General features: G+C 40.6%; 1 protein-coding gene and 1 long non-coding RNA gene across 9 annotated transcripts; one reads left to right on the top strand and one right to left on the bottom strand.

Annotated features, from left to right (window-relative positions):
- The first annotated feature begins 567 nt into the window (after positions 1–567).
- Positions 568–27,473, top strand: LOC111246987 (uncharacterized). 6 transcript variants are annotated; one of them, XM_086984084.1, is made up of 6 exons: positions 568–2,213; positions 3,139–3,197; positions 3,742–3,802; positions 16,353–16,445; positions 25,246–25,437; positions 25,873–27,473. In XM_086984084.1, the coding sequence occupies exons 5-6, from the start codon at positions 25,270–25,272 to the stop codon at positions 26,032–26,034; spliced, it is 330 nt and encodes a 109-aa protein (XP_086840210.1). In that variant the 5' UTR covers positions 568–2,213; positions 3,139–3,197; positions 3,742–3,802; positions 16,353–16,445; positions 25,246–25,269; the 3' UTR covers positions 26,035–27,473. The 6 variants fall into 6 exon arrangements, with proteins under 6 accessions (XP_086840210.1, XP_086840211.1, XP_086840212.1 ...); XM_086984085.1 differs by lacking the exon at positions 3,139–3,197; XM_086984086.1 differs by lacking the exons at positions 568–2,213; positions 3,139–3,197; positions 3,742–3,802 and adding an exon at positions 12,434–12,818.
- On the bottom strand, positions 3,683–5,504 carry LOC147756498 (uncharacterized). Of its 3 annotated transcripts, none has more exons than XR_015324091.1 (4): positions 5,171–5,504; positions 4,965–5,072; positions 4,424–4,671; positions 3,683–3,799 (listed from the first exon to the last, which is right to left on the bottom strand). It is a non-coding gene; the product is annotated as an uncharacterized LOC147756498 (long non-coding RNA). The 3 variants fall into 3 exon arrangements; XR_015324090.1 differs by having other exon boundaries at positions 4,977–5,072; positions 5,171–5,503; XR_015324092.1 differs by having other exon boundaries at positions 4,992–5,072; positions 5,171–5,502.

Here is a 27,473-nt window from a genome sequence, read left to right as displayed (position 1 = left end):
TGAATTGAAGTAATCTATGAATGAGAAAATTGTAACGCGGTTTGATTCTCTAGATATATAGATATGTCAATAGGATAATACTTCTTACATTTCTGTTCAGCACAGCCGAGTATGTAATGTAAAGTCCTTACCAGGTCTGTAAGTAAAAACCGTAAGAGTGGCTCGATTCCGTAAGCATAACGAGTAATGCAGAAACTTTTGTGACCACTCAAAATTGGCAGTCGGCGTCGTTGCTAGACGCTATAAGACCTTGAAAGAATCGAAGGTGTTGGACCTACAGGAGGAGTTGAACGCAGAATTTCCTATCATTATGGCACCGTAACAAGGGATTTGGCGGCTGTTTGAAACGCAAATATATCTGCCTCTAAATGAAGCGAGTGTTCGTGGACGTTTGACTCTTGGGTCCCATTGTAGAGTTAGCATTCGTTCGATCCTTGAATTGTATGGGTTTTTGGTTTATTTGAGTCTTAATGAACTATTTTTTTATTTTCGACCTGCTTGATTAAATAAAAAATCGACCGCCTGTTATTTTTTCTGCATAAGGTGTATTTGACCCAACGACGAGTATCGAATTGCTTACATTTCTGCGTAAACTGCGAATAATGAAATATACCTGCATGGACAACGTTTTGTACCATCGTCAGAGAACTGGATAAGTAAATCTACTTTTTTTTTTAAGTTGAGGGCAAATGAAATAAACCTAATCTCCACCCTTGCTTAATTTTTCGATGTATTCGTCAACATAATCCCATAAGCCTTTGAGCCACTTGATTGAACTTCAAAGCCGAAGTTAATATCTTAGTTATTTGATTAAAATGAACTTTTTTCACTTAGAGATATCGCACACTAAAATAAGGAGCCTGCTGCGGATAAATTAAAGATCCAGCTACAACATGTACTAGTCCATCTGATCCACCTTACAAAGAATGTAAGCTTACACGGATCTATTTCGTCTTTATAACCAATCTTTGTGAACTTTTCAACCCACTGTTGATCTCGTTTTGAAATCGGAAAACAATATAACAAACCTACAAACCAGTTGAGTTTTCTATACACTGTGAGGTATGAGGCACGATTACTCAAAACAAACTATAAGCAAAAACAAAGTTCATATACTGCCGTATATAAAAATAAAATCGTGCTCCACTGATTGGCTAATTAAGTAAAGTACTATGATAGTACTCCTCACCTATAACCTCCATAATATCACATTTAACAGACTCGACATTATCAGTTACAAAAAAACATTATAGTATATATATTATAAAACAGAAAGATAGGAACTCGCAAAGGCACATTCAGGACAGATGAATAGGTAAGTCTAAGATACTATGATTGAATCTTGAGATATCGCCAGGGGGCATTTAAGTATCCAGCAGTAGTAATAATAAATGAGCCAGTAAGGACGTGATATCCTCAATACTTGCAGTAATTACTAGTAACATTCCACGTATAAAAACTGCTTAAGCCAAATGTACTTCCGATCGGGTATATGCTGCTGTTGGTACAGAGAAGTTTCAAAAAAAAAAAGAAGCAACGATTTAAACAGTACTGTTATATTTTTGGTTGAGGAGAACTTTTAAAAAGTGAAAGAAGAACAAAGCGTTTTATTATATTAACTTAGGGGAATGAATAAGAGAAAGTCGTCATTTGCAGTATGTTGCCTTTGTTAGGTAGCTACTGATTGATAGACGCATATGAGTGTCTAGCCATCTTAATTTGGCCACACTTGGAGATACATGGCAAGGAAGAACACAACTATTTATACCCCGTACTTTAGGGTTTCCGAACCCAATGCTTTAGTTCATTTTGAATCTTGCATAGGCAGTGTAAACGTGCTCCTTGGGTACGACATGTATGTAAAGGATGTCTATGTTAGTCAATGAAAAAAAACATGCAGTTTGACTATGGCTATTTTTAGTTAGTAGGATGCCCCCAGTGATAGCTGACAGACCTGCTTATTTTGAAGGAGCTAATCGCAGACTGGAGGCAACCATGTTTATGATGCGTGCGTGTGTCTAATAGAAATCAACATTGCGAGCTATCAGTTCGAAAAGAGGCGTAATTTCTGCTAATAGCGTGCGTAAAGTACCATTTGTTTGGACGTCAGAAGGTTTATGTCAAGAATGACAAGCCGGTGACACACGTGATCATGGAGCAGCCCGCGTTTTTCCCCATATCTGTATTTGTCACCCCACACAATGTGTTGTATGGTAAGTAGACACTGCTTCTACGTTCCCAAACGACTGACGCTGGCGCCACACGGATTTATTTACGAGCATTCAGTAAATTGGACTTAATTCAGAAAATCCACAGTACCAACTTAACAGGCCCCAGATTCAATCCTCAGCAAAAGCTCTATTCGGTTTAATCTATCTATCTAGTTATTGTTATCAGTTGACTGTGCATTCACATTGGGCCGCCACAAAGATTATCGCTCTTCTTAGCCATTATATATTCCCACAATTACATAGCTCCCCAGGCTGGCGCGCTGAGAGGTTTCGGCCTGGTCCAGAAAATTTAAGCACTCTCTAATTCGTTCCGATTCAAGAAGGATTATTTAGTCTACCTATTATACATATATGAAACAGTGATACAGAGGATGGGGCAAAATAGATTTACATCGTTACTTTACTATTATGAACATATAAGCTTCCCATTTAAACAAAAAAGTATATTTAGAATTGAAACAGACGGCGCTGCAGTTGTAAACCTAATTCTCTTTACTACCAGGTCCCACATCCCTATACAAATACTGAAAGGTTAATTGTATGATACTTTATCAAAAGTATCATACAATTATCTTGTTATTATTACTTTATTAGTCTTGGGCGTTATGTTTTCATAATCGCCGCTTTATTGCTTTTGATCTCATAATCCGTTTAGGCCTATCTCAGATACTCATTTTCCTACATATCATAAACGCCGACCTTAGCTGAATCAATAACTGAAATCCTTATCGTTCTAATAGACGTGTGATAGCAGCTGGTGATAAACCAAAAGAAAGAAATGATTGGGTAAAAAAATTACACAAATATGAATTTCCACTCACATCATTTACCTATTCATTACCTAGGTCACTCACACAATGGCCTAAGTCAGCGTGCAAACCGCGCTTTCATTCTTAATATATTTCAGATGGATAGTCAATTTTTTTGGCTTGATGCGAACGCTCATCGTATATTGAAATAACAAAGGTTGGACAACCGTTTAAATTTTGGTTACTGAGTGTGAAATAGACCCATTTTCGATAAAGGGTACCTTTATTTTCATGGTTACTAGCAAAAAGATCTCTCTCTCCAAAAACACTAGCTCTACCTTCTATATACAATTTGATAGGTTTCCATAGTAACCTTTCAATATTATTTGAACAGTTGACAGAATCTCGAAATCCATGAGTAATGTTTAAGAAAAAAAAACAAAAGATAAAGACATCTTAATTTAGAAAAAAAATCGTGCACACAAGTATAGTAAACATTTTTTGATTCGAAATATATTATATAGAGCAAGGTTTATCGACAATTTCAACAAAAAAATGGATATTCCTACATTTTTTCATTGCTATATATAGATTGGTGCAGCAAGCGATTATGTTTGCGTTAGAAGAAGTCAAAGTAAAGCAAACGAAGATGTAATATCAAGCGTCGGAAAATTATATTTGCAGACAGAAAATTGGTAAATGTTACCGTTTTTGCCCTTGGCCAAACTTTATTATTTATAAATTTCCTTTGTATGTATTAGACGGCGGCTTGCGTCATATCACCGGCTGGCGAACGTAGCTGGAGCCGTTCCATGGATCCTGGTAAGTAAGTAACACTTTTGTTATCAGTCGGTAACAAACGTTCTTCTATTCAGTGCACGCTATTATAGTATAGAGATTTTGTTGCTAGATAGAATGAAAATGTCATTATTCAAATTAGTTATCATCGTAGATTGTATTTATAGGAATGCCGATAATACACATTCTTAATTGGAAGCGTTAGCGCAGCGTTTCGTCCTGTACAGGGGGGGGGGGGGGGTGCACATGCGTGGCCTACAAATTTGAACAGTACCGAAAACAGCCAGAACACCTTCCGTCTTTGGCTAAGTAAGTTTGACCTATTGAAGCTTTACGCTTTATATGTAAAAAAAGCTCATTTACGTTGTTGAAAATTCTGAGTCTGACGACCGGATTTCAAAGTTTTAATGATTCCTCTTTATACAGGGTTCACTCAGTTGTTTTTTAAGAAGGTATGAGGGAGGCAATGACAGAATTACATACTATTCGGTGAGATGACGGCGACATGTTCATGACGATTTCTAGAAGCATTAGTGCTGAATTATCGGTGGATCTATCGCAGAATAAATTCTCGCATACGCAAACGTACTAGGCCGTGGCTAAAAACTAGTAAAAGTGTTAGGTTCACAATGGAAGCCACCCTACCAAGGTTTATTGGCTGACTTTCTGCCTGTACGATAGGAGGACGAACGTTATCGCCTGCCGCTCCAGAGATTAAAAACAGCTTTCGTTCGAGAAGGCTGCGTGTGCTATGCGTCACAGGAATACTCGGAAAGCCAAAGGAAACCAGACAGCTAAATAGATCATCAGCTCTGAGACGCGAAGTAGCAACTCGTGTAAATGGCCTTGCATTCATAGGTCGCATGCTCTTTCTTACAACAGGGGCAAACAATCTTAGTTCATATAAACAAAAAACTTTGTAAGGTCGTTGTTGTTAGAGGTTAGCAACGGTGGTATTGATATATATATATATATATATAGATATCAGTATGAGTCAATATCATTATTTAGATTTGGTCATATGCTTCTGACAAACAAAAAATTGTGTTGTACTTTATTATCGTTATTTATTACGATGAGGAACAGAAGTTGTAATATATTGACAGCAAGTTAAGCTAACGACCGCTGAATGTACATACGCAACTTCTATGGACAGTTATAATTAAGGTATAATCAATAAATATACCGTGTCATATACCGAATAGTGGCTCACCACATGTAACATCTATTGTATGTACATGGTTCGTCTACTTTGGCCGGTGCTGGAAACTTTCAGCGAGTCACAGCGGTGTACCTGTTTGTGAGACAATGTTTGACAAGAAGTTTTGAATGACAAGAAAAGATATTTTTTCAGTGCTACACACTTGGGGAAAACTGATGCATGAACCTTACCTTTTCTGTGACTATGACCTTTCAAGTGAATATGACAGGCCCGAGTAAGGAAGAAGCGCATCATAGTGGAGAACAGTGTGATAGATAACAAGTACTTAAGAATAACATTATTGATTCAAATGTTTGGTTAAGGCTGTTAATTACATGTTTGTCCGTTTTTATCGGTTCGGGTCGAACTCATCATATGGATTCATTTTCACGTACTTTGCAACACATAAACCGTCCGCAGAGCACACGGTCTAATGACCATATAAATAAAGCACTCGCTCGTGTGTGGATCAATAGTGTCTTTGTCGAGTATGACGTATACTGTTCAAGTAACCCCCTTTGTTGACGCTCACATACAAAAAGATACTCACCGTCGCAGTCCTCTGTAAATATACTAGAAATTCATAGAAGCCGTCACTGCGATCACCGACTTGGCTAATTAGAGCCCTCCAGCGTGGCGAAGATCGGCGAACAGATATCTCGATAGGCGACAGTAAACGGGAGAACCAACTGAGATTGTCTATGTATGGGGGAATCGCTTAGTCCGGTAATTGTATTCATGTAAATATCGACTCACCGACTGCGAGAAAGATATTATCTGTTCTTCTATCGCTTTAGCTATGGCTATATATACCATTGCAAGCGCCATACAACGCAAAAGTCTAGTGATTGCTACATAATTTTAATAAGAACTGATTAGGTTTAGGTGCAACAAAAGAGTTACTTAGAAAACATTTATTGATAGTCACAGCGCCGATGCCGGTTTCGAAAAACGTGGGGTCCTTGCAGATTAAATCTATGAAAAACAGAACTCAGCAATTCAACCGAATATGTCGTGACGCCACTATCAGCCGCATATACTGCGAAATCAATGCTCATAGACTTCATATTGAAGTCTACAAAAAGCTTCAAGAACCACAAAAAAAGAACGTTAAATAAAAACGAGTGAAGCAGAAGCGTCGCATTAACTTCTTATCGATTATAGCAATATGACTCTATTTATCTATGGCTGCGACCAACCGAATTGGCACGCAGAAGTACCTCCACGAGCTTCTGTATCGTATAGCGTAATGAGCCTAATAAAGGACAAAAAAACAACATGCTATGGACAGAAATATTCGTTTTGACAAGTAGCAAATTTTCATACCTTCAACACGCGCCCCTGGGATTATCGAACTAAGAAACGGCTTCATTTTATGCAACAACGGCATATGTAGATCTAACGCTTGGCTGCAGATATAGTCGTTCGCTGTAAGTGAATGTTAAGATCATGGCGTAATGGTGGCAAACCAAGATGCCGTATAAGCCCGGACGTAAAACATGAAAAAGTTGAATTAGGAAAAGCTTCGAGCAGGACTGCTTCGCTTGCCCCAAAATTAATTGGGCTATAAACGTCAGACTGGTATACTGAATTCAATCGACCCATGCGCTCCTTTAACTCGGAATTGCGTAAAACCACTTAAATTGAATCTAAATAGCTTCACGCCATCTACATCCAGCTGCAATCAACCTGCGTCAAGTTTATCCTTGCAAATGGAGTGCTATATCACAGACGTAGGGCTGAGCAGTGATCGGTGATAGTAAACGATTAGATATCATATTGACAGTTATATTTATCAATGCTGAACGAAACAGTTATCATTACAGGAAGGCAGGTGTAGTCGAACAGGAAACTATACAATGGCTGTAGCAAACGATTGTTCCATATGGCCGTTCAGCTAATCATTAGTGTGATATAAATAAAGATCGAGATGATTGATCATTTGCAATCTTGGACGTTTCATTTCTGTCAAAAAGTGGGTGGATGCATTGACATTTCGTATGGACCAATCGTGCTGGCGTCCGAACGTGGGCAGTGATTACGAGATTGGAACTATGCGTTGGTAGCGTGTGCAGCGGGAACTTAAAAAGTGGAGATCCGCAACGAGAAGGGCGTTACAAACCGCTCGATGAGGCCCGTTCGGATCAATTAGAATTAGTTAATGGAAACCGTATAAATAGCGATGGTAAAAAGGAGCAATGAATAACCATTGGGGTGTCTGCGAAAGGAGCTGGGGGGAAGCAATTACATTACAATATGTACATACAATATTTGAAAACTTAGAGTATTGTTGCAGTTATCGATACCCTGCGCATTCGTTCTAGCTCAACGGTTGTATAGCTAGCCAATCGACGGGAACAGTCGTTACCTGCTTTGTCTGTCTTGTTTAAGTAGAATTTTTTAGCAATTTGAAACGGGCACCATTTTCACTTACATCTAACTCTAGCCCTAGCTTGTTTACACTGCTTGTACTTTAGTTGTTATATAATAATGCTTTCATTATTACACTAGTCTTCATTTTAGCTAGTGTTGTTATTACCAAACCGGTCAACGTAATTCACTTCTTCGCCGTTGTTTGTAGCGATAGCTTTATTTTTTTTACGATGAAGAATGATGAAGCTACTACCGCGACGCCACGAGCGCCATCAGCAGCAGCAGTCATAATGACGCACCTAAAGACGGCTATTCATTGACTGATCGGAGCATCCGCGATCAGCAATGATAGATAAAATGGCGACGACGACCGTTGGATCGTCGGCGAAGTTCATCGGCAGCGCCACCTGTGTCGTCGTCAGTGGACTTCGTCAGTCATCCTTGTCGTTGCTTGAGTAATGATAATGATGACTGTAGTGGTAGGAACTATGATAATTATTGCCAGCTGCTACCGTTACCTGTTCACGGTGAGTCGCCATTACCGCCGTCTAACTGCTACTGTTTCTATTGCCGCCATTACAAACTACCGTTGCTACCGCCTGTACTACGGCAATATGAAATCGTTCGATTGATTTATTTCTAGTTGGCTGTTTGTTATGAATGTTTGTGCGTGAGCGCCTGCGTGCGCTATACTTGCGATATGCGTGTATCCATCCACGTAACCCCGTCCGTGTTAATAACTGTACAGGATGATGTCCGCCTTTTGCCAGCGTTGCACGTTAAACCAACTGGAGGGATACGACATCATTCGAAGGGAGTGAGCGAAAGCACTCGACCGGTTAGAGCAGCACCATTTACGGGAAGTTGATAGACAGCGGAAAAAACGACTCCAGACAGATGCCAGCTAGCAACGATCAATGCCAACTGAACGAGTAGACACATCGCTATACGATCTTGACATATCTATATGCACATACATTCACAATGCATGTGTCTATTCATTCGTGGAGTTGAGGTGCTATTGCCCTTGGTTATGGCTCTTACCAGGCTCGCCGTTAACGCGAGCTACGGCAGGGCCTGGTACGGCAGCGGTACGGTGATCGGCTGTGTAGTGGACTTTCTCCGCCAGCTGCAACAATTGGCCCTGCCGCGGTTCAGCTGTTGCTGCTGGTTCCGCTCCTCCCGCCGAAGAAGATCAGGGGTCAGGGGGGTTGCGTTATTTTAGCATGTGAGGCACACAAGCATCCGCGGGACGCCTTAACGTAACGATGATGATACTGCTACTGCTACTGCTGCCGCCTCCGCCGCCGCCGCCGCCGCCGTTGATGCCGCTGTAGTTTTCGTCTTCTTGCGGTCATCACCATCCTCAACATCCTTGTCACGGTAAGCCTTTGCCGCTTCCTGCTGCCAGCGCATGGACTCCCAATCATCAAGCGAGTCAATCAGTTAGTTTTGGATAGACTAGACAAGCCAAACGGTTGGCCAGTCGTCAAGTTGTTACTTTCGGCAATGTTACGCGAACCGCATAACAATATATTAAATATCGAACATGCGAGCTAGGCATCGCAGCGTGACGGAAATTTGACGGCCATCGTTCGGAACGACGCCAGCGAGCTAAATAATTTACTGACTGTCACCTCTGTATTCTAATTGAATTTCAGTAGCCGGCTATTAGAATGTAAAAAGCATTTCGTTTCCATTCGAAAATGTGTAGTGCTAAACCCGAAAGGCTCCGTTCCCATCAAGCGATAGTAGACGTGGAAACTCTATCGCTATTGCGTACTGGCAGTTTGACGTCAGTGACGGCACAGTAAATTTATACTAGTGAAGCTTAACGAGACGAAAAAAATAGTTGTACGTCGCTGAGCGTTTGGCTCCTTTGACAGAATTGCCTCTGCTGCGGACGCCAAAAGTGCCGGAAGATATTAAAGAGAACGCTCAAATTGATCAGACGGTGCCGTGGTTTAGTACACAGTATAACTAAGAGTAAACATCGACTTTAGTTACAATAGTTGATACTTGTTGTTATGATAACACATTAGATGGCTGCATTTATTTGTTGCTGCGTTTTGCCCTTTCAACCCGGAGCGGCCCACAAAATCAATAATCATTTCTATGCATATCGCACGAAAAAGACGTGCCTCTGTGATGCAATAAGGATTGTACGTAATCTATGGTTATTTACATATTTAGCGAATGATCAAATATACTCATTATTAATATTATGCACGTTTAGAGATAATTGGTTCAATATGCCACAAGTCGTTTTGCTTTCACATATTGAATACGAATTTTTTGAAATCGAATATACCACGGTGCCATCTTATTAAGTGATAGCTTCGACCGGTAATGCCAAGATCAGAACACGGTACAGGCGAATGACCCGTCGGACGCCCACACTGCTGGCCTGATCCAATGTCACCACCACCATTGCAACAACGTTGCCTTGAGTCTACGTCCGGCACCACCGTTAGGAGTTTCATCAGACGCTTGGCTGCCAGGACGAAACGAACTCTGCGTTTATACCCAGACCACGATGTGGCTCCACAACCAGATCGGTTACCCATTAGACGATCGTCAGGATACAGCCATTTGAATTCAGACAACCTAATTGTCCATCAGCATATTTGGCAATTTTCGTTTATGTAGTGCGTATGATGCTTCAGCGCGCGGTGACAGTCACCGAAAAAAGACATCTAGTTACTAGTTTACTTGTAGGAACTACGTCTTTTTAAAAAGCCTATCGGAACTAACCATGGGAGGGAGAAATAGACGAAATTAGGGACAATGGTATAGAAGTAGCCTCTAAAGCTGCACGAAGATCCATTCTTCCGAATCGGCCTATATATATATACGTTACATAGTTATATAATAATAATAGGTTGTAGCTATGGGCAGAGATCTTTACAGCCAGAATCTCGTCGAAAGTGACCCATTGTGTTGGTGGCTGGATTTTCATTTAGGTACGTATTTTACCCGCGCGACACCTTTAACGTCTACTAATTTCCAGCTACTATTCCAGTTTAATGGAAGCCAGGCTTGTAATCACCTATAAGCTTATTGTCGGTCATAGAATTTCGCTCCGTGGTCTGACAATTGGTCCGTAAAATCCTTGGACAACCGGACGTTTCCTTAGCTCTCGCATAGTAGTTGTATGACGCTTTGATTGAGCTCAGATAGACAGATTAAAGTCGTACGGTGTGCCAACGTAACGCTTCCTGCCAGTAGCTCTGTCCGTCTGATTGTTTTATATAATAGCTAGAATATAAAACGGCAGGCGAAAAAAGATGTCATGCGTTCGTCGTCATACACTGTAGAAACCGAGGACCATTTTCAAGTTTATTATACCATAAAACTATCAAATTGGCAGGTGTATCTGCCTTTTACCGTATCGCAAACGTGGACTACTTTCACAACTTAGATAACACACAGCTGTAACTTCGACAGCATTACTTACAAACAACCAACCGACGATTTGACGTGTTTGTTTAGAATTTTGTTCAAAATTTTAATAAAGATGTTCCTTATTCGGATGGACACGTGTTTCATGAAGAGTATCGATACTCTGCACCGCTAGTCGTCATGGCCTGCACCATGGTTTCAACAGTCGATCTCAATAAATGATCGCTTAATATGATACGCACTACGTTCGGAAGCTATCATTGTATAAGTCCTATTTATTTGTTAAAGCAGCGATACGAATTCGTGAAGTATCGCACAGACTTCCATTAGATATGTCCATCAAATAGAATCTCAAATGCTTTAAATAAATTCAATGAGAGCAGTGACACCGATTTGCGTAAAACGGTAATTTCGCCCCATTTAGTAGAATGCTCGCTTTAGCTACTTGTTATTTTTTTAAAGCTATATTTACTCCGTATCGAATAGATATTCGGTACGAAATAATAAACTAAATAAATAGAAAGCAAAATAAAATCACAACCAATAAAATAATGGAAAGCCATTGTATAGAAACGTCGAACTGACATGTTCTTGTCTGTTATGGTCAAGAACGTAATAGTAAAAAGTGTCAGTACGTTGAAAACAAATTGTCTCAAGAATATGTAAAATACATATCCTTTAAGGATATGTATCTCACATATTGTTGAGATCCTGACAAACAATAGTTTGTCAGTCGAACAAGTTTTACGTTAGCCCAGTTTACGTGACGTCGTAACTAGTACGTATGTCGCCAAAATAATGCATTATATAATAACAACTATCGGCAACTTTTGCGTACACCTAAGTCAAGGCTGCTAGTGAATGGCAGCTTCAGTATGTGTTTTATTTCACGCCATGCGATGTCCGAACCGATGTTAATATGATAATTACTGTGATGTCATAAAAAAACTTCAATACATCGAAACTTCAAGATATGGCTTCTATGTTTGAAATGTTTGACTACTGAAGTCGTCGATGTTCGCCCAAACGTTTCTAAATTAAGAGAACGAGAATCTAGCTATTCTGAGGTATCAGTGTATATCGAAGCATCGAAAACAAACAAACCAATTACCTCCGAATAGGTAATTATGGCTGGTACCATTTTTCGAAAGATAAGTGCACCTGATTAAACGGAAAAAAGCATAGGACGAGTTGAGATATGATTCAGTAAAGCTGCAGTGTATCAAAGTATATGAACGAGTCGTTCTTGTCTTACGGGCGCTGCTTATTTGTTTTCGACCAAATCATATCTAGTAGATAACTCCGGAAAAATTCTCTCGTAAATGTGTCTAACAAAAGAAGGTCAATAAAGTTAAACTAGCTAAGTCTAAAAGTTAGTTCAAGTTTCTAACAGATTGAAACGGCGCTTCCCGCAAAGTGTCCCTTTTTAGTGTGTCAATTTGTTGACAATCGCAAACAGTAACAGCTAAGGTTGATTGCATACCAGTGAGTCGTCGAGGGGGTAGCCTTCTATTGAGGGCTATGGCGCCGGCGGGTCCGTCGGTTGACGTCAAGGTGATCATTTGCCTAGGCAATTTTTAAACTGTGACAATAAGACCTAAAAACTTCATTTCCTTTTGCGATTTTATTGGTGTCGTTTCTAGTGACGAGCTGAAACTCATTGCTTTATCCATTAGCCTCATTGACAGGCCTTCGTAAACAAGTTGTGAACGTGTCTGTGTGACTGATGTGGCTGGCCCCGAAGCGCCCCTAACTTGCTGCTCTCTTCGACGACGTTTCGGCTATGGGTTATGACAGCTGGTGGTTTCATTGCAGAATCGTTGTTTTACCTGTAGTCGTCTTCTGCTAGCACCTTAACGGTTGGGTCATCCTGCGATGTAGTGTTGAAGAAACGACGCTTGGGTGTGTAGCTTGTGTAACAATGGCCGGTGGGAGCTTCGCCTGATCGGATTCAGCGACGTAGCCATGTTCCTCCTTTGCTGCTGCGAACGCAGGGTCTCTAGCCTGGGAGGAGCAGAGAACTGGCGACAAGCTTCGAAATAACAGGAGGCGCTTTTTGCATCGGTAAGCACCAATCGCCAATGTGTACGCATGATCCAATCCAGACGATGTGGAAGCGACGAAATTTCGAGCATATTGGACATTTTGATCGATCAGACTGTGCTAGGATGGAGTTGAAACGAGGCTGAAAAACATTATCGGTTAAAAAGATAGCTCCACAACAAGCAAAATATGTATAAATCTCATTAAGTGACAGCAGTATGATAAAGAGTTCTCACACAAAGTGGATTTTGATTTGAAATCAAAAAGATAAATAATGTACGTCTGTAGATGTGTTTCTCTCCTCAAACAAAGCTCGCACACAGCTTGCCTTGCGGCGTATTAAAGGAAATAATGGGAAACCTATTAGTGATATCATTATATGCTAGTGTTACCAAAGGCCAGACAGGCCTCTTACATAAAAATATGCAAATTTTTCCGTCAATCAGAGCGACTAGAACAAATATAAGCTCCTTTTCAACCATCCCGCCCAATTAAGTCGCCTCGACCTGGTATCTACTCATGGGTCATTTTCGATCATTTTACTACTATACTACAGGTCACCCATCAATGGTGAGCAGCTGTTCATCTATGCTCTACTATTCTGACGAACGTCGCTATATATTCCTTCGCGTAAATAATCATATACCTTGCCTCTATGAAATGAAGCTAGAAATATATGAATATTAGGTGGTATTGCAAATAAAAAATAGTGCCGTTACCTCATATATATGTCATGAAATGCTAGTACTTATCGTCATTCGTTCGAAAAAGTTCGTCGTACACGATTAACAATTCACGCGCAGCAGTTACGTCTGTGAGGTGCCGATCAGCGTTGCCTTCCTCACTTGGCCCAATGACAATGTTGTGACGAGCCGGCGCTCCGACCATTAGGTATTTGGGCAACGAGTGTCAACACCCGATGCCTGAATGGAACCCAACTGTGCTCAGCTTGTTTAATGCGCTAGCTAATGCAGGCAGGATTTAGATTTTCGCTTAGTCGGAATATCGTCGCAAGTCGAATAAGGCCAAGCTTTCCCTTTCGCAACAAGTCATACTAACTGTGGGCGTAAAGTTGTAATAACTTAGTCATGAAATAATAACGAGTCTTCCGCTTTAGATTAAATTTGTTACCCCACACGAGCTCATATTATCTTGAATCAGTATGCCACATAATAATCATATTGTATGCGACGCAGATAGATCACGAATGCAGGTATGCAACAACGAACAGTTAAGACGTCATGCATATATGCATGATTTAAACGAGATGATATATATATATATATATATAGAAGTAAACGCTAGGAGAAGCTAGATTCTACGGTTCAACCTGATGATAGTGATAGAACGATGGGTAGTACGAGCTATGTGAATGGCCTACTAACAGCAGGACCGTTGAATGAAGCCATTGGCAACCTTTAATGAGACCAGGCCAAAATGAGACCGCGAGGCGAGGATAGCCAGGAAAGCGATTGCGGTACGACTTCGTGATTGTAGAATATTTTATCTATGACTATTTCAATGAGAAACCACGAAACAGGTTTTTCCAGACGCAGACCAAATCGTTTCAGTGGTCCTTCGGACGCAGGTATTTTCTTTTGCTGAAATAGCCATACTCGTTGTAGATTGTCGGCCTACCGCCTTTGCGGTTTCTAACGATCGACCCAAGCTAACTCAGAATGCTACGGCATAGTTGGCCGCAGTAGTGAAAGAACATTGCATCTAGTATCTTATAAATCAATTGAGAATTTGGGTTTACTCTGCTTGTTGTTAGAAATTAGAGACGTGGACATTACTTTTCTTCAACTGATACAATGTCTTTCTTGGGCTAAAAAAGAACTGGGCTTGAATTTAAAAATGCGTACATAAGTGCGATGCCGAACGTTACTTGGCATTAGGTTGAATAGCATTAAATGGCAATAAAGCTGCCAACCTTCCGTTTGGCCGAACGAAACCCAGCTGCTTTCCGGGATCGGTATCTAAGTTGTTTAAATCCGCTCACCCTATTTTTCGTCAATAACGTCAGTGCAGGGGAACGTTGAATCACGTTAACTGTGCCCTGAGTTCGGATTAGCATCGACTCACATGGAACCAATGATACCTGTTCACGACAGCTAAAAGAGAAACGTACGTTGATTGGTCTGAAGAAATGTAGGGTGTATAAGGTGGGTTGTGGGCCACAGGACGAGGACATCCCGTTGGAAAAAATAAAGGCAAACTGTTGTGAAACGACTCCAAATGATATAATTTCATTTGGCAACCTAGAGCAACTGGTTATAGAATGTTCCTTGCTGAATCCAACGCCGCACGCGTAAATTGTTTATATATACTTATAACTTCTAGAACTTTTTGTATATATATATATACGATAAAAACATATCTTTCATACGAGGTATTTTTGTAGATAGCTAACTAGCTCCCATGGCGTGAAAATTATAAGGATGTTTCTGAAGCTCTGCATTAAATTATTAACCCAATACGATTATAACTCTGAAAACATTGTAACAAGTTAAGCGAACGAAACTTATAGATTACTTACTTATGGGTTTCTGACGCTGTGTTTGCATTGGCTGCACTGAAGCTGATTTTTTACTAGTACTTAATGCTGACTATATTCTTAGCTTTAAATATCTCCATATTTTTCATAATATCGTTCTCAAATTTATTATAAAAAATTATAGAATTTATTACTAATAAGCCCAATTAGAGGATACGGTAATGGTTAAAGAAAAGCCAAAACTAGTCGATATTAGAAAATATCTTATGAGATCACCTCGATATTTATCATAGCAGAAATGGTAGACTCCCTTAATGCAACAAGATCTATGTCCTTCCTGATTTCACTTACACTAATAGCCGCGTGCACCGGCTCTCATGTGAGGTTATAAATGTGTTAAACTTAGTAAATTTGTCGCAGTTATTTCGCACTTCCTGAAGATTGTCAATAAACGTACCGCTAACAGTGTGGCTAAAGAAAAAAAAATCAAAATAGACTTTAAACAATTTGGATGGAAGTCCTTCATTTGTGTACCAATTAACTATTTTTTTTTTTACAAAAGCACACGGTGAGGACCAACACAGATGGAAAACTATGCGGTGCTCATAGTTATACTTAATTTCACCAACTAAATAACCACTTAAGATTTCCACGAGCTACCCGCGAGATCTACTCAGCGTAACAAAACGGGAAATACGTTACCAGCTGTGAGTCAATAGCAAACCTTTACTGCGGTCTGTTCCCTTGATCCTTCCATAGTTACAAAACGATTAACGAATTTACATAATTTAGAAAAATATATTGAAATATAAGATAGAAACTTCTGGACCAAAGTTTTTTTTCTAGTGTCAAAGATGTGAAAATATTTTATCACGGCCACTTCATTAGACTATGATAATCCCTTATGACGGAGCACCTTTTTGCGTTATATAGATGATCATGGTAAAATTTATTATTTGATTGACAGGTCCTCGACAAGCGGTTTTGTCCATTTAGTATACTACATTAACTATACGTGTGTGAAAGATACGTCAACTGGATATACTCACTTTTTTCAGATCGCATTGTCGCTTCCGGCTTCATCATGAAGCTTGCCTTGTTAAAAGGACGTAGCGGATTAAATTGATAGATCATCAATCGCCGGTCATTGTGTAAGACTTTTTTTTTTTTTTTTTTTTTCGAAAATAACGCATTTTAGTCAACTGTCGGTATTAAAATTAACGGAAATTTATAGACTCAAAAAGAGTATTGCATATAGCTCCGTTTTATGACAAAACACTTCCTCCATCAATACAAAAGCTTACATGTTCCTATTTCTGACGGAATTCTATGGGATAGGACTTCAGACGTATAGGATGCCAGATAGGAACAACATTTGTAAACGATACAGTTGGCATGCTTACCAAATGTATGTATCTTATAAACGAGCTAATATCTTCAATATCGTCAATAGACGCCACCTATTTGTTGCATCTGTTGTCGAATTCAGAAAACGACAACTAACACTTCGGTTGGTTGTTAAGTTCTTACTTCTAGACGCTTTTGCTCTCGAAAGTATTTCTGCTCTTTATTAATTCAACATAAAGATGTCTCTGGACGAAAATAGCGTATATTTTACAGAGTGAATTAAGAAGAACTATGTGCTTTCCACCATCCCAAAGACATTTAATAAACACGTAGTTGGCTCTGAAGGATTAACTGTTGACTTTTAGCACAACGCAGGCCTGGCACAGAAAAAATCGCAGATCCGTACGGCGAGATTGGTCCAACACCAACAGAAACCAATACGATTAAATAGTCTCGAACATACACTCGAAGTCCGCGTATGTCAGTATATCAGTCGGAATGGATGATCCTCAGCGACCCTTCCATGCGGACAAGTTTCTGGATCTCTCAGTATTGCATGAGAAGCGACTGGGCCGGGTAGGCTGTACCAATCGAAGATTTCCGAGAGAAATATAAGGCGATGAAAGAACCATATCAGTTTTGTAGCAAGTCGACGACTTTACTGTCCTAGTAAATCGTTTGCTATCATCTCCTAACGTCAAGAGTAGTAGTGGCCGGCACGTTCCTTGCTCACGCATTGTCGATGCACTAAGTTACGGATGTTTAGCGTCTAGTTGCCCCACAAATCGATTCCGCACGACGAAGATTCAATGCATCTTCTCAACATCTCGCTGTGTTGTGATTGCCGCTTGTGCATATATGAAGCTATAAATAGAGCCAAGTAAATTTCTTCTTGCAGCCATTATATATATATATATATATATATATATATATATATATATAATGGCTGCAGATAGACAAAGACATTGAATATATAACTGTATTCATCATATTTGCTTGTTTCACACTCCCTTTTCAATTGATGAGTGCATCGAAGTTTTAAAATATGTAAAGCGACTAGTCAGACATCTAGCTTTCAATGAGCCCTAAAATAAGACCGGTATTGGTTGTGTTCTGCGGAATAGGAGATAATCAATCTCATCATATCAACTTCATATCGAAGGTGGCGTTCTCTGTGGACTTCCTTTACGCTACTTTTTATAATAAGCAGTCTTTATTGCTTCGTTAGTCAAAACATTTAAGGCGGCTTATAGATCGTTAAATTCAAATCGACATATTTAAATGTTTTATGACGAAAAATCACTTTTCCCGTCACAGTGAAGTTGTAGCTTTAATTAGACAATTTTTTACGGCGCCAAGTTTCTACTATAAGTAAGCAATTGTGTCTTCATTCAAGTAAGCAACTCGTATCTGATAGGGATAAGGAAGCAAGTCAAGCCCGGCCCCTGTCGAAACGAAACTGGGAAGCATGTGCGTCAAAGCGCCTTTCCAATAGCACCCTAAGGATGTCCGTCGACTTTAGCCCGTCGCACTCCGTCTATGGCTGCGGCCAAGTGCGGTAAAAGTGTTGCCATTGTTGTTGAAGAAGCAAGCTAGATGACATCTGTTACGCGTACGCACGCCTTTCTTTCCGACAAAATAGCTTTCTGAGCCTTCTACTGGCACTGTTGCCATCGACACTCGAAGACATTGAATAGGAATCGTAGGAGATGACGTGCGGCGGCATGACGACGCACGCTATCCGGTAGCTTTGCTAGCGTGCAATGGCAAATCCGTTAAATATTAGCAGAGAAGGAATGGCAAAGACGCATCTGCGGCGTTGTCGTCAGTCGACTCGGGTAGGGTTTATTTCGAAAACAGCGCTTTGGACGACGGCAGCAGCGATAGCACAAATAGAGCAGAACGTACGTCCTCCGTCAACATTTGATGCTATACGGTGGCTATTATGTCGTAGTTAATTGTACCGCTATAGTAGTTATAACATCGGACGTGCGTGACATGGATTATGTAGAATCTGTGGCCCGTTCAGTCTGTTGTTATTCTTTCTATGTCGCCTCAATCCATGACAGTTTGCAGCAAATGGTAAGAATATTATTCTGCAAGCGGTGCGGAATCCCCACGTGTGTGTTTGTCTACACGAGGGTGCAGGGACGGACAGGACTAGATAAATGTGTACGTCTTTGTACAACGGCATCTGGTCGTAGCTCTTAGGATCTTAGTTTCTACGCAAGAGGCACCCGTCCGCGTACAAATATCAACGAAGTCGTCACTTGGCAAAAGGGCACTCTATTTTGTTGGAGAATGCTATGGTGCTTCTATACATGAAGCTGAATCGGTTTGCATTCATTTAAGAACGATCGTAGTCAACAATACGTAATTTAAAGTACACTTAGATGGATAAGTACCGCCAAGTATGTGTTTTTCTTGAAAGCTACAAATTTTTTGCCCATCTACCACGCAAATGCACACGTTTCTGTTTTAAGGCAACCTCTTTCCCATACCTAATATATATCCCATATAATAATAATGTATCGACAGTTCTTTGCCAGCTAAACAATTACGTATCAATAAGTCCTCATTGAGTTAAAGCGAACAATTGACAGAATTCTTTTAATTAAATATAACTATCTGGCTGATAGTTTCAGCAACATACGGGAAGGTCTGTTTCGGATTGTCACACCATAGAATAGAGTAGAATAAGAAACTACGTGGTAAAGCTTCCATTGTGATGATGTTGTTACAGGTATTGCTAAAGAACAGCTCTGTAATTGAACTGTCATCCATATGGATTAGTGTTGACTTCTTTGCCTTTGTCACATGCCCTATGTAGGTCGATAATTTGTCAGCCTACTACTAAAGACCTGTTCGTTTGCAATGAATCGTTAGTTGTAATTGTAGAAAAGAATGAACTAATCCCTTTTGACATTACGCTGTCGTATCGCTATAACATTAGAAACTTTACGTTCTACTATGACTGCCATCTTCGTACTAGGCCACGTTAGGTCATCAGTTGTCCTGTAGCCACTTGTTGCCAACGTAACGATCTGGCACACGTTTCTTTATAGTGTACAGAAGTTCAAAGTAAGGTTTTTCCATTGTGACTTGATGGGCTGCACGTATGAACATAGTGACATAAGGATTTCATCACATATTTTCCCATACAGGGTTTCGCAGTCGTATTCGCTTACTTAAAGTATAGGCTAAGCGGCACCCCGGTCGGCAAGTGACTGTTAATCCATTGATGAACTAATATAATGACAAACCTGACAGTCCTACGATGCAAAAAAAAACACACATAATAGTATGCCCTTTTCAATTTGTCAGATTATAGCGCGTTTTTCGCCACCGTACAGAATAGCTTCGAAAACATTTTTATATGCCTACAACGTGACGGGCGTCATATTCGTATCATGTAATGCTTGCTAAATGCTGCCTAGAATAGCATCGAACTGAATTGAAGCGGGTACAAAATCGCTGTTTTAACCAGACTTGTATTGGCCGTACTTTGGTATTTTTATACACTTTTTCAGGTGTGTATTTATCGAACAAAAGCGTTTATATCGAGTAAAATATCACATTGCCTATCTATTTTTCTCTGTTGTCAACAGACTGATTACTCGAACTTCAGATCAAAGAAAGGGATTGGTCGATAACGCCGGTGGTACACGCGTTCGTCCACTTTTGATACTCGTTTACCTTTTTTTCCTTTCAGGATAGACCGACTCCCCGTGATTACGGAAAATAATAACAATTATTATTATTGTCCTATAGCCGACGATATTGAGAAACATACTTTTCTCACTAAACGTTTGACGAAAACGTAAACATTACTTAGTAGCCCATACACCATCCTCCTTCTGGTCCATATCGTGTTTGTTCCGATCCCATTTTTTTAACTCATTGAATACAAGAAGCGCGCTCTCACCCGATATATTGTACATGCTAACGCCCATTGTGACCACACCCGTAACAGAATTAGCCTAACCCAGTCGAGGAAGCCGGTTCAACTTAACGAGCGGACGCCAGCGCTTAAATTGTACTAACAACTTGACTAGTGAAGAAGGCAAGTGCCTTATATCGTTTTATGTGCTTCCGTACGCAGGTATCAAAGAATCCTTCGTTATTCCAACGACCCGTCCGGCAACAGTTTGATGGGAAGCCGCTTGGTCGAGAATTTTGGCGTCATTACTGTGACATGTGAAATAAATAGTTATAGCTTATTGAGTCCTATGCAGGTTTAAATGGCTGCCCTGTTTGTTTTCCTCCTAGCCAGCGTGGTTTAGGGAGCTTCGCAAAACTCCTCAACCGTTTCCTTCCTGAACAGTGTAGGGTTACTATAAGCAAGCGTAACGTATATATAGCGTATAAGTTCATATAAGCCGAGCATACACAGCTCGTTCATGGCGACTAATCGCAGAAAGCCTTGTTGAGGAGGTGTCGAAAGCGATCAGACAACAGACCGGTCTACGCATCAGCATTACGAAACATTTCTACACAGTTTATGCATCAATTTAAAATGACCACTTCCCAAAATTTGTCAAGATGTCATTTTCGACAAGGCGGAAAGAAAGCTGGACATGTCGCGTGCGTATAAAAGCGTCATTTAAATTAAGCTGAGGCCATTAGATCTGCCTGTGAGTCAGACATAAATTAATTTCATCTTGCAGATCGCTTAAGGCGAAAGGGCACGCCCATAACCACGTGTGCCATGAGAAAATACACTTGAGGTTATTTACATACAACCAGCTATTGGGAAAAATCATAATAACAAGCTTATGGCAGGCAATTGGTAATGATACGCTGGTTTATCTTCTAGTAAATTTTTGGGATATCTAGATCTATTACTAACCGTTATGTTTATTCTGACTTAGTCCTTAGAACGGAACCCAGTCAGACAAAGTGTTCAATGCTTTCCAGTTAGGCTGAATACAGTGTTATCGTAAAGGTTCCTTCTGTGTCTTGTTGAAACGAGGACATAAATGACCTTATGTTGAAAAGATGTCTATGTCAAACCGGTATTATATCTATGCTATATAGGCAACAATCAATTTTCACATTCTGCGAGCGACTCTGGAAAACATTTTAATGCAATCATCTATTTCTAATGTTTTAAATAGTACCTTAACTTATCATCGACATAACTCAATCATCTCTCAAGAGGCGAATCCATAAAGTGTAACGTAATCGCAACGAAGATGCGTTGTAATGTACAGTCATATGTATTTATCAAAATCAGCGAAAAATCATACACTTGCATACATGGTTGTCCATATTTGCCTCTGGTAAACTGCCTTCGGTATACGCAGCGCAACGCAACAGGCCAACGGTACTCTTCGTAGCTAGGCCTTGACGAATTTGCCGCACAGCTAGGCATTGTTTGTAATTTATATGTACATACACATCTCGTTGGCTTTGTAAGAGGAATTTGGAAAATCTGTCAGACGCTTAGCGATGATACTAGGGAGCAATGAGCGACATAATATCTACGGCGACTTTCTCTGCATTCGGACGACCTATATGAATTGATAGACTCGTAAAAGCCCGATTTCCTGTAGAGTCTATGGTGGAACCCACGCATGGCATGGCAAAGCGACTAACTAACGATGTCTGTTTGTTCTGTTTACTCTTGTTTCTCATCGCACCGAAAGCAATTCTATGTCAACGAACCAATATGTATAACAGGTACGTTCATTATTTACTAGGCCGTACCCACTGCGCATAGTATCAATAAGATCATCAACAATAGTTGAAATAGTGGCGGCAGATACTCGACACATGATCACCAGACAGTAGTGACTTAGCAAATCAGCCCAAATACCGACTGCCCACAGACACCCCCGCCATAGTTGTAGCTGATGATTTGCTCCGTTAGTATATTCACGAAGAGAAAGAAGATCGGGGATCAGGCGTCGAATGCTTGCGGTCTGAAGGGGATGGCCGGGCATCGGGAGAGAACAAGCCGCCGATTCAGCTGCTTCATGAATTCAAGCACAACGCACAGGCCTCCTTTCCACCACCACATTAACTTCGCATGCAGCGTTGTGGTAAGGAAAAGATGGTCAGTTTTGTTTTACCACATGCTGTCCCTCGGGGACATTTCGGTGGCTCGCTTCACTAAATCAACATAACAGGTGAAGACGCTTTAGTAAACAACCGACAACCTCTGTTCGGGGGTCGACCAGCCAACGACGCACACTCAGCGGTCGGAAAGATTCACCTTACATTGGGTAGCAGAAACGTGGGTAATTTGTTCACGTTAGTTGTTAATTTTATACTAGCACATGTTGGATAACATCTATGCTGAACAAACCCACACATTGTGTATTGTAGGAACTAAGTACCGACGTCCACCGGAAAGAGGCGATCGTCTTAGAACGCGGACTGTCTGGTTTTAATAGAGGATTTGGTAGCGAAAAGTTGAACGGCAATCAAGTGCTAACGTGTAGTTGATGTGAGCCATCTGCAGTACGTTGATTATTCGAGTGCTGATTACTGTTTCATTCTGGAATACGATTTTTTATCCGGATTAGGCCTGTGCCACACCCGGACCTTCATTATTGTGAAGCTTTGTGCAGGTTCAATCAAGTTTACGTAAGTACATAATTAAGCGTGTACTTTTGATGCTTTTTGGCCTGTAAATCGGCCCGTCGTGTGAATATCGCTTGCAGAGAATCGCCAGAATTAGTAACAGTTTGACCTTACGCACGAAGACATACATGGTGTGCCTTCACTGCTTGGCGCGCGCGTAATTTTTCTCAAAAAATCCGATATCTAAACTGACGATTTAGAAGCATACACGTCTACAAATTTCGTCTGGTTGATCTGGTCAAGATCGTGTGATCGAGTCCGACAGTCCCAAGCATCGTGAGCGCTATTCATTGTTCTGCTGCAGAAGCGAGAGCCTCACCTGTATCGTAAAAAAAAAAATAGGTTTTCGCTCCTAGCGGCATCAATCTTGAACATTCTTTCTATTATCTCTGATAGTCCTCGTACTGTGCCATTGTAACAAGTGGGCAAAACGACAACTCCTTTTCATGTAAAACGTATTTATTGCTCTTGCTTACTCTTTTTTTTTTCTGGTGTAAATTAAAAGCTAGTTTATATGAACTTTTACGTTAGCCAGATGCAAAATAATAACCGTCTTCAATTTCACTAATGGTTATACTTTACCCCTGACAATGTCCGCATCACGCCAGCGCACAAAGTCAGGGTCTGCATAGTGAAGCCTGAATGTTAAAATTTCAACAACTTGCGTCGTTGGTAGCCAACGAACGTCCTGTTCACTAATGATTCGTTAGATCGCCGAATCTATTCACTGTAGGAGCTTTTCCCGCGCAGTATGAGGCGTTATTTCATTATAAAAAAAAAAAAAACTGTATACGTTTAAGAGAGACCATTTTGAAACAGTTGCTAATGAATGCAAAACGAATATCATGTATACAAGGTTGATAAGCCCCGTGTGGTACCAGGAGTGGACGCCGACTAGCGTCCCGGTAACCTGCGTATTCTAAGAAAAGAGGCCTCTTATAAGGTCAAAATACCCACACTATGCATGAAAAGCTACTATAGGCCTTCCAGCAATTTTTAAAGTTCTATATCACCTATATGGTATAGAAGATCAGAGATAAGCTCTAAAGGAAACTAACTAATTCGACGCATACAAACGCTGATATGCCACGACTAACATTGCTATCATAGCATGTCACCTGGTATCGTGAAGGACTTCAAACAAAATGAAATGTTTTCGGTTTCAATTCAGCAACGGGCCTTTACCGTTCGCAAGGCAGGATCACTTTGACCAAATTTGATTGCGGCTGATTAATAGTAACACCTGAAATGTATTGTGTGAGAGTGGGATGCAATGAAGGACCATGTTGCTAAAGCAAGGCTGCAATACGTCAAGGGTCGTGTCAGATTTTTCAGAATTGCCTTTCGTTTGCATTAATCGTACATTGCGGTGTCATCGGCTTGCACGAAGGCGGATTCACTACACGGATGGCACTTTTTGCTTTTTTCTCCCGTGCGAACGGAAGACAAACTCATTGTTTTCCTTCATAGATCGTAAATAGCGAATCATAAGCCCGATAAAATTATCTATCTTTTCACCTACTCTTAGAAATTTCTATTCTTAGCCATTTGCGTAAAATCATCGCCATGCCATCTTGACTGTTTACACGATACGGATGGTATGGATCGTGTGCCCATAGCGTTGGCTATTTCAATACTTTGTTCCATATGAATAGACACTAAGAAAGGTATCAAGCCTTATCTCAGTATCAGACCCAATGTGCGTTGAGCTTTATTGACAACGATGCTAAGGATCACACTCGAAAATATAGGCGGTTCACTAAATTTTTCCTGTATTAGTCATATGATAGTTTAGTAAGATGTGTTATTTAAGATTTAGAATGAAAATCGTAACAAGGTTATTGCAAAAAAACAAGTTTTGAAGAATCATTACCCCATACAAGGGCTAATATTACGTTATTTATAGCTATTTATTATCGATATCGAGCACTGTAATAAATGCTAACGGTTCTAGATATTAGCAGTGTGACCACTATAAGAGACCCACCGAGAGGACCTGTGTCTGCTCCCTTTTAGGTATCACCACGATCGACCATCGGTATGAGCCGGCTTGGGCTGAAGCTTACCGTAGCATTGCTAGCGTTACTAGCTCTGCTCATCGCAGACCCAGCAGATGCTGATATTCATAAAAAAATTTTCAAGATCGGGCTCAAAACTTTAAAAAAAGCACCTGTTTTTCCGTTTGTACTTCCGTTACCGCTACCATCGGTATGTTCAGTTTAACATGACTTTGATTAGCAACTATTATTTTCTAAGATCAAGAGAAATTAAGTTAGTTAATTTCTGCGTCTTACAAGTTTACCTTTACATAAGATGGATATTCGACTCGTTTTTTTAACAGGGTTAAGCCTTAACTCTAGAAATGACCAGATGCTATTTAATAGCATTGCTTCGTAGACGTACGAATTACACCTTATTTTGATAATGTGATGTTAAAGGCACCCAAAATTAGCAATACTGATGCAATTTATTGCATCTCGAAGGGTCTTGCCACATTTAGTTCCAGTAGTATGAAGAAGGATCATTTTCTGCAGTCATACCGAAGTCGGAAACAGCTCCGGGACTGGTAATGATCAACACCTAGGTTAAACGTTTTCTGTGCTCTAGCAGTAAATGACATAAACGTTTTGTGCTTTCTTTCAGCATCTACCAAAGCTTCCGCAGCCTCATAAATCGGTCTGGGTCTCTCACGGCCGCATCAATGAACTCGATGCGGAGAAGCTGGCTTGGAAGCTCGAGAAAGAATACCATAAGTACGTGAGTCTCGTCGAAGGTCTTCAGACTAAATGGCCGAAACACAAATAGTAACGTACATTTGCCGTGCGTCTGCCACTCACCAATGATCTATGTTTATCAGCGACAGTGTGTGACGATTCACTGTAGGTGTTTCTCAGATTCAGCATTACAGCAGCCTCCTAAAGACTGTGTCCGTTGTCTACGCTAACGGGGCGCGTACTTTCTCTAAAAAATATCATAACATCTATGGCGGACTACGGGCAACAGACAGCCTCTATCGAGTCATGTGAAAACGAATATACGCATCTATAAATAGGTTGTGTAGCAAATAATCGTAGCGACTAAATATAATCAGCTCCAATGAACTTGTTCAGAAATTTCTTGCGGATTGCAACCGGATCAGATAGACGATCGAGCCGGTTATTCGGATCAACGTTCTGCTCATAGGATCGCCAATGTTTTTGTGTGTGTTCATTAATCCATCTGCATGTATCTCATACAATCCAAGTGCCATAGGTCGGGTCAGTCGTTCTTTTTTGTCGTGACACAGCCTACCCCCACGCCATCTATTATCATCCTATGCACTACCCCTACCAATATTGAGATGCTCCTGCAAGTAGCACCAGGAAGCTACGCCTTCCGCGTCATTTATTCAGCGCATTGAAAAGGTAAACTTCGGCGATATTCTAATATCGCATGAGGGCAGATACCATGCTTCTTGTGCTTGTGCTGCTACTACTGATTCAAAAATAGGTATCGGGTTCTTATCGTGTAGCAACCGCTGCCGACGCTTATACGACAACAGTTACCACTGCTGCTATCAGGCTTGATAAAACGCCTATCAAAATAACCAGTTGCTAGCTAGACTCCAGCTGTTGTTAGCCTACGATTGCGTGGTCCACTTTGAGCTGGTGAGGAAAGCCGGTAAAGATTTAATGGTTAAAATGGTGAAGGAGACAGTGACGGCGGCGATGAAAATGATGATCAGACAATGACGCTTCACGGGTATTAATTACGAGGAGTCAAAGAAGCATGAGAGAACTTGAAGCACTGTGACGCCCATAGCGAGTGGTGACCCGAGGATAAAAGGAGGATTTCGACCAGCTGAAGGTTAACTACGATCATTGGCCATAGCAACCTCTAAAGGGAGTGCACGCAAGCGCGTTATGTGCTCGTGAGTTTGTCTGACCTTGTGTGCCATAGCGTTATTGTTCTCACTGTGAGACGAGAGTGAAGGAAGAAGACCATGATCCACCAACTCAATACACAACGGGAAATAACCGATTGACTCTACTGAATGTTGTAGCACTGATGATTCATAGTGGTTATGTTTAATAAAGTATATAATATATTAAAACAAAATATCCCGTTTTAATAATTTCGCCAACAATAAATAATTAAGTCTATTTCTCTCGGGGGCATGGTAAACTTGCTGTTCAACACTCGCATAAGATTTTGTTAAGAAGCAACTGAAGAACAACTGTTTTCGTTCACCATCACACATGAAC

The sequence above is a fragment of the Varroa destructor genome, unplaced genomic scaffold, assembly GCF_002443255.2.
Source record: "Varroa destructor unplaced genomic scaffold, Vdes_3.0 BEIS01000003.1, whole genome shotgun sequence".
NCBI lineage: Eukaryota > Metazoa > Arthropoda > Arachnida > Mesostigmata > Varroidae > Varroa > Varroa destructor.
The sequence above is the reverse complement of the archived record's forward strand: the minus strand, read 5'-3'. Positions and strand labels throughout refer to the sequence as shown.

Bases quoted from the DNA above. Each gene is read 5' to 3' on its own strand.
- LOC111246987 (XM_086984085.1), top strand. From the start codon at position 25,270: ATGAGCCGGCTTGGGCTGAAGCTTACCGTAGCATTGCTAGCGTTACTA. The intron at 25,438-25,872 runs GTATGTTCAGTT...GCTTTCTTTCAG, and splicing joins TTCCGTTACCGCTACCATCG to CATCTACCAAAGCTTCCGCA.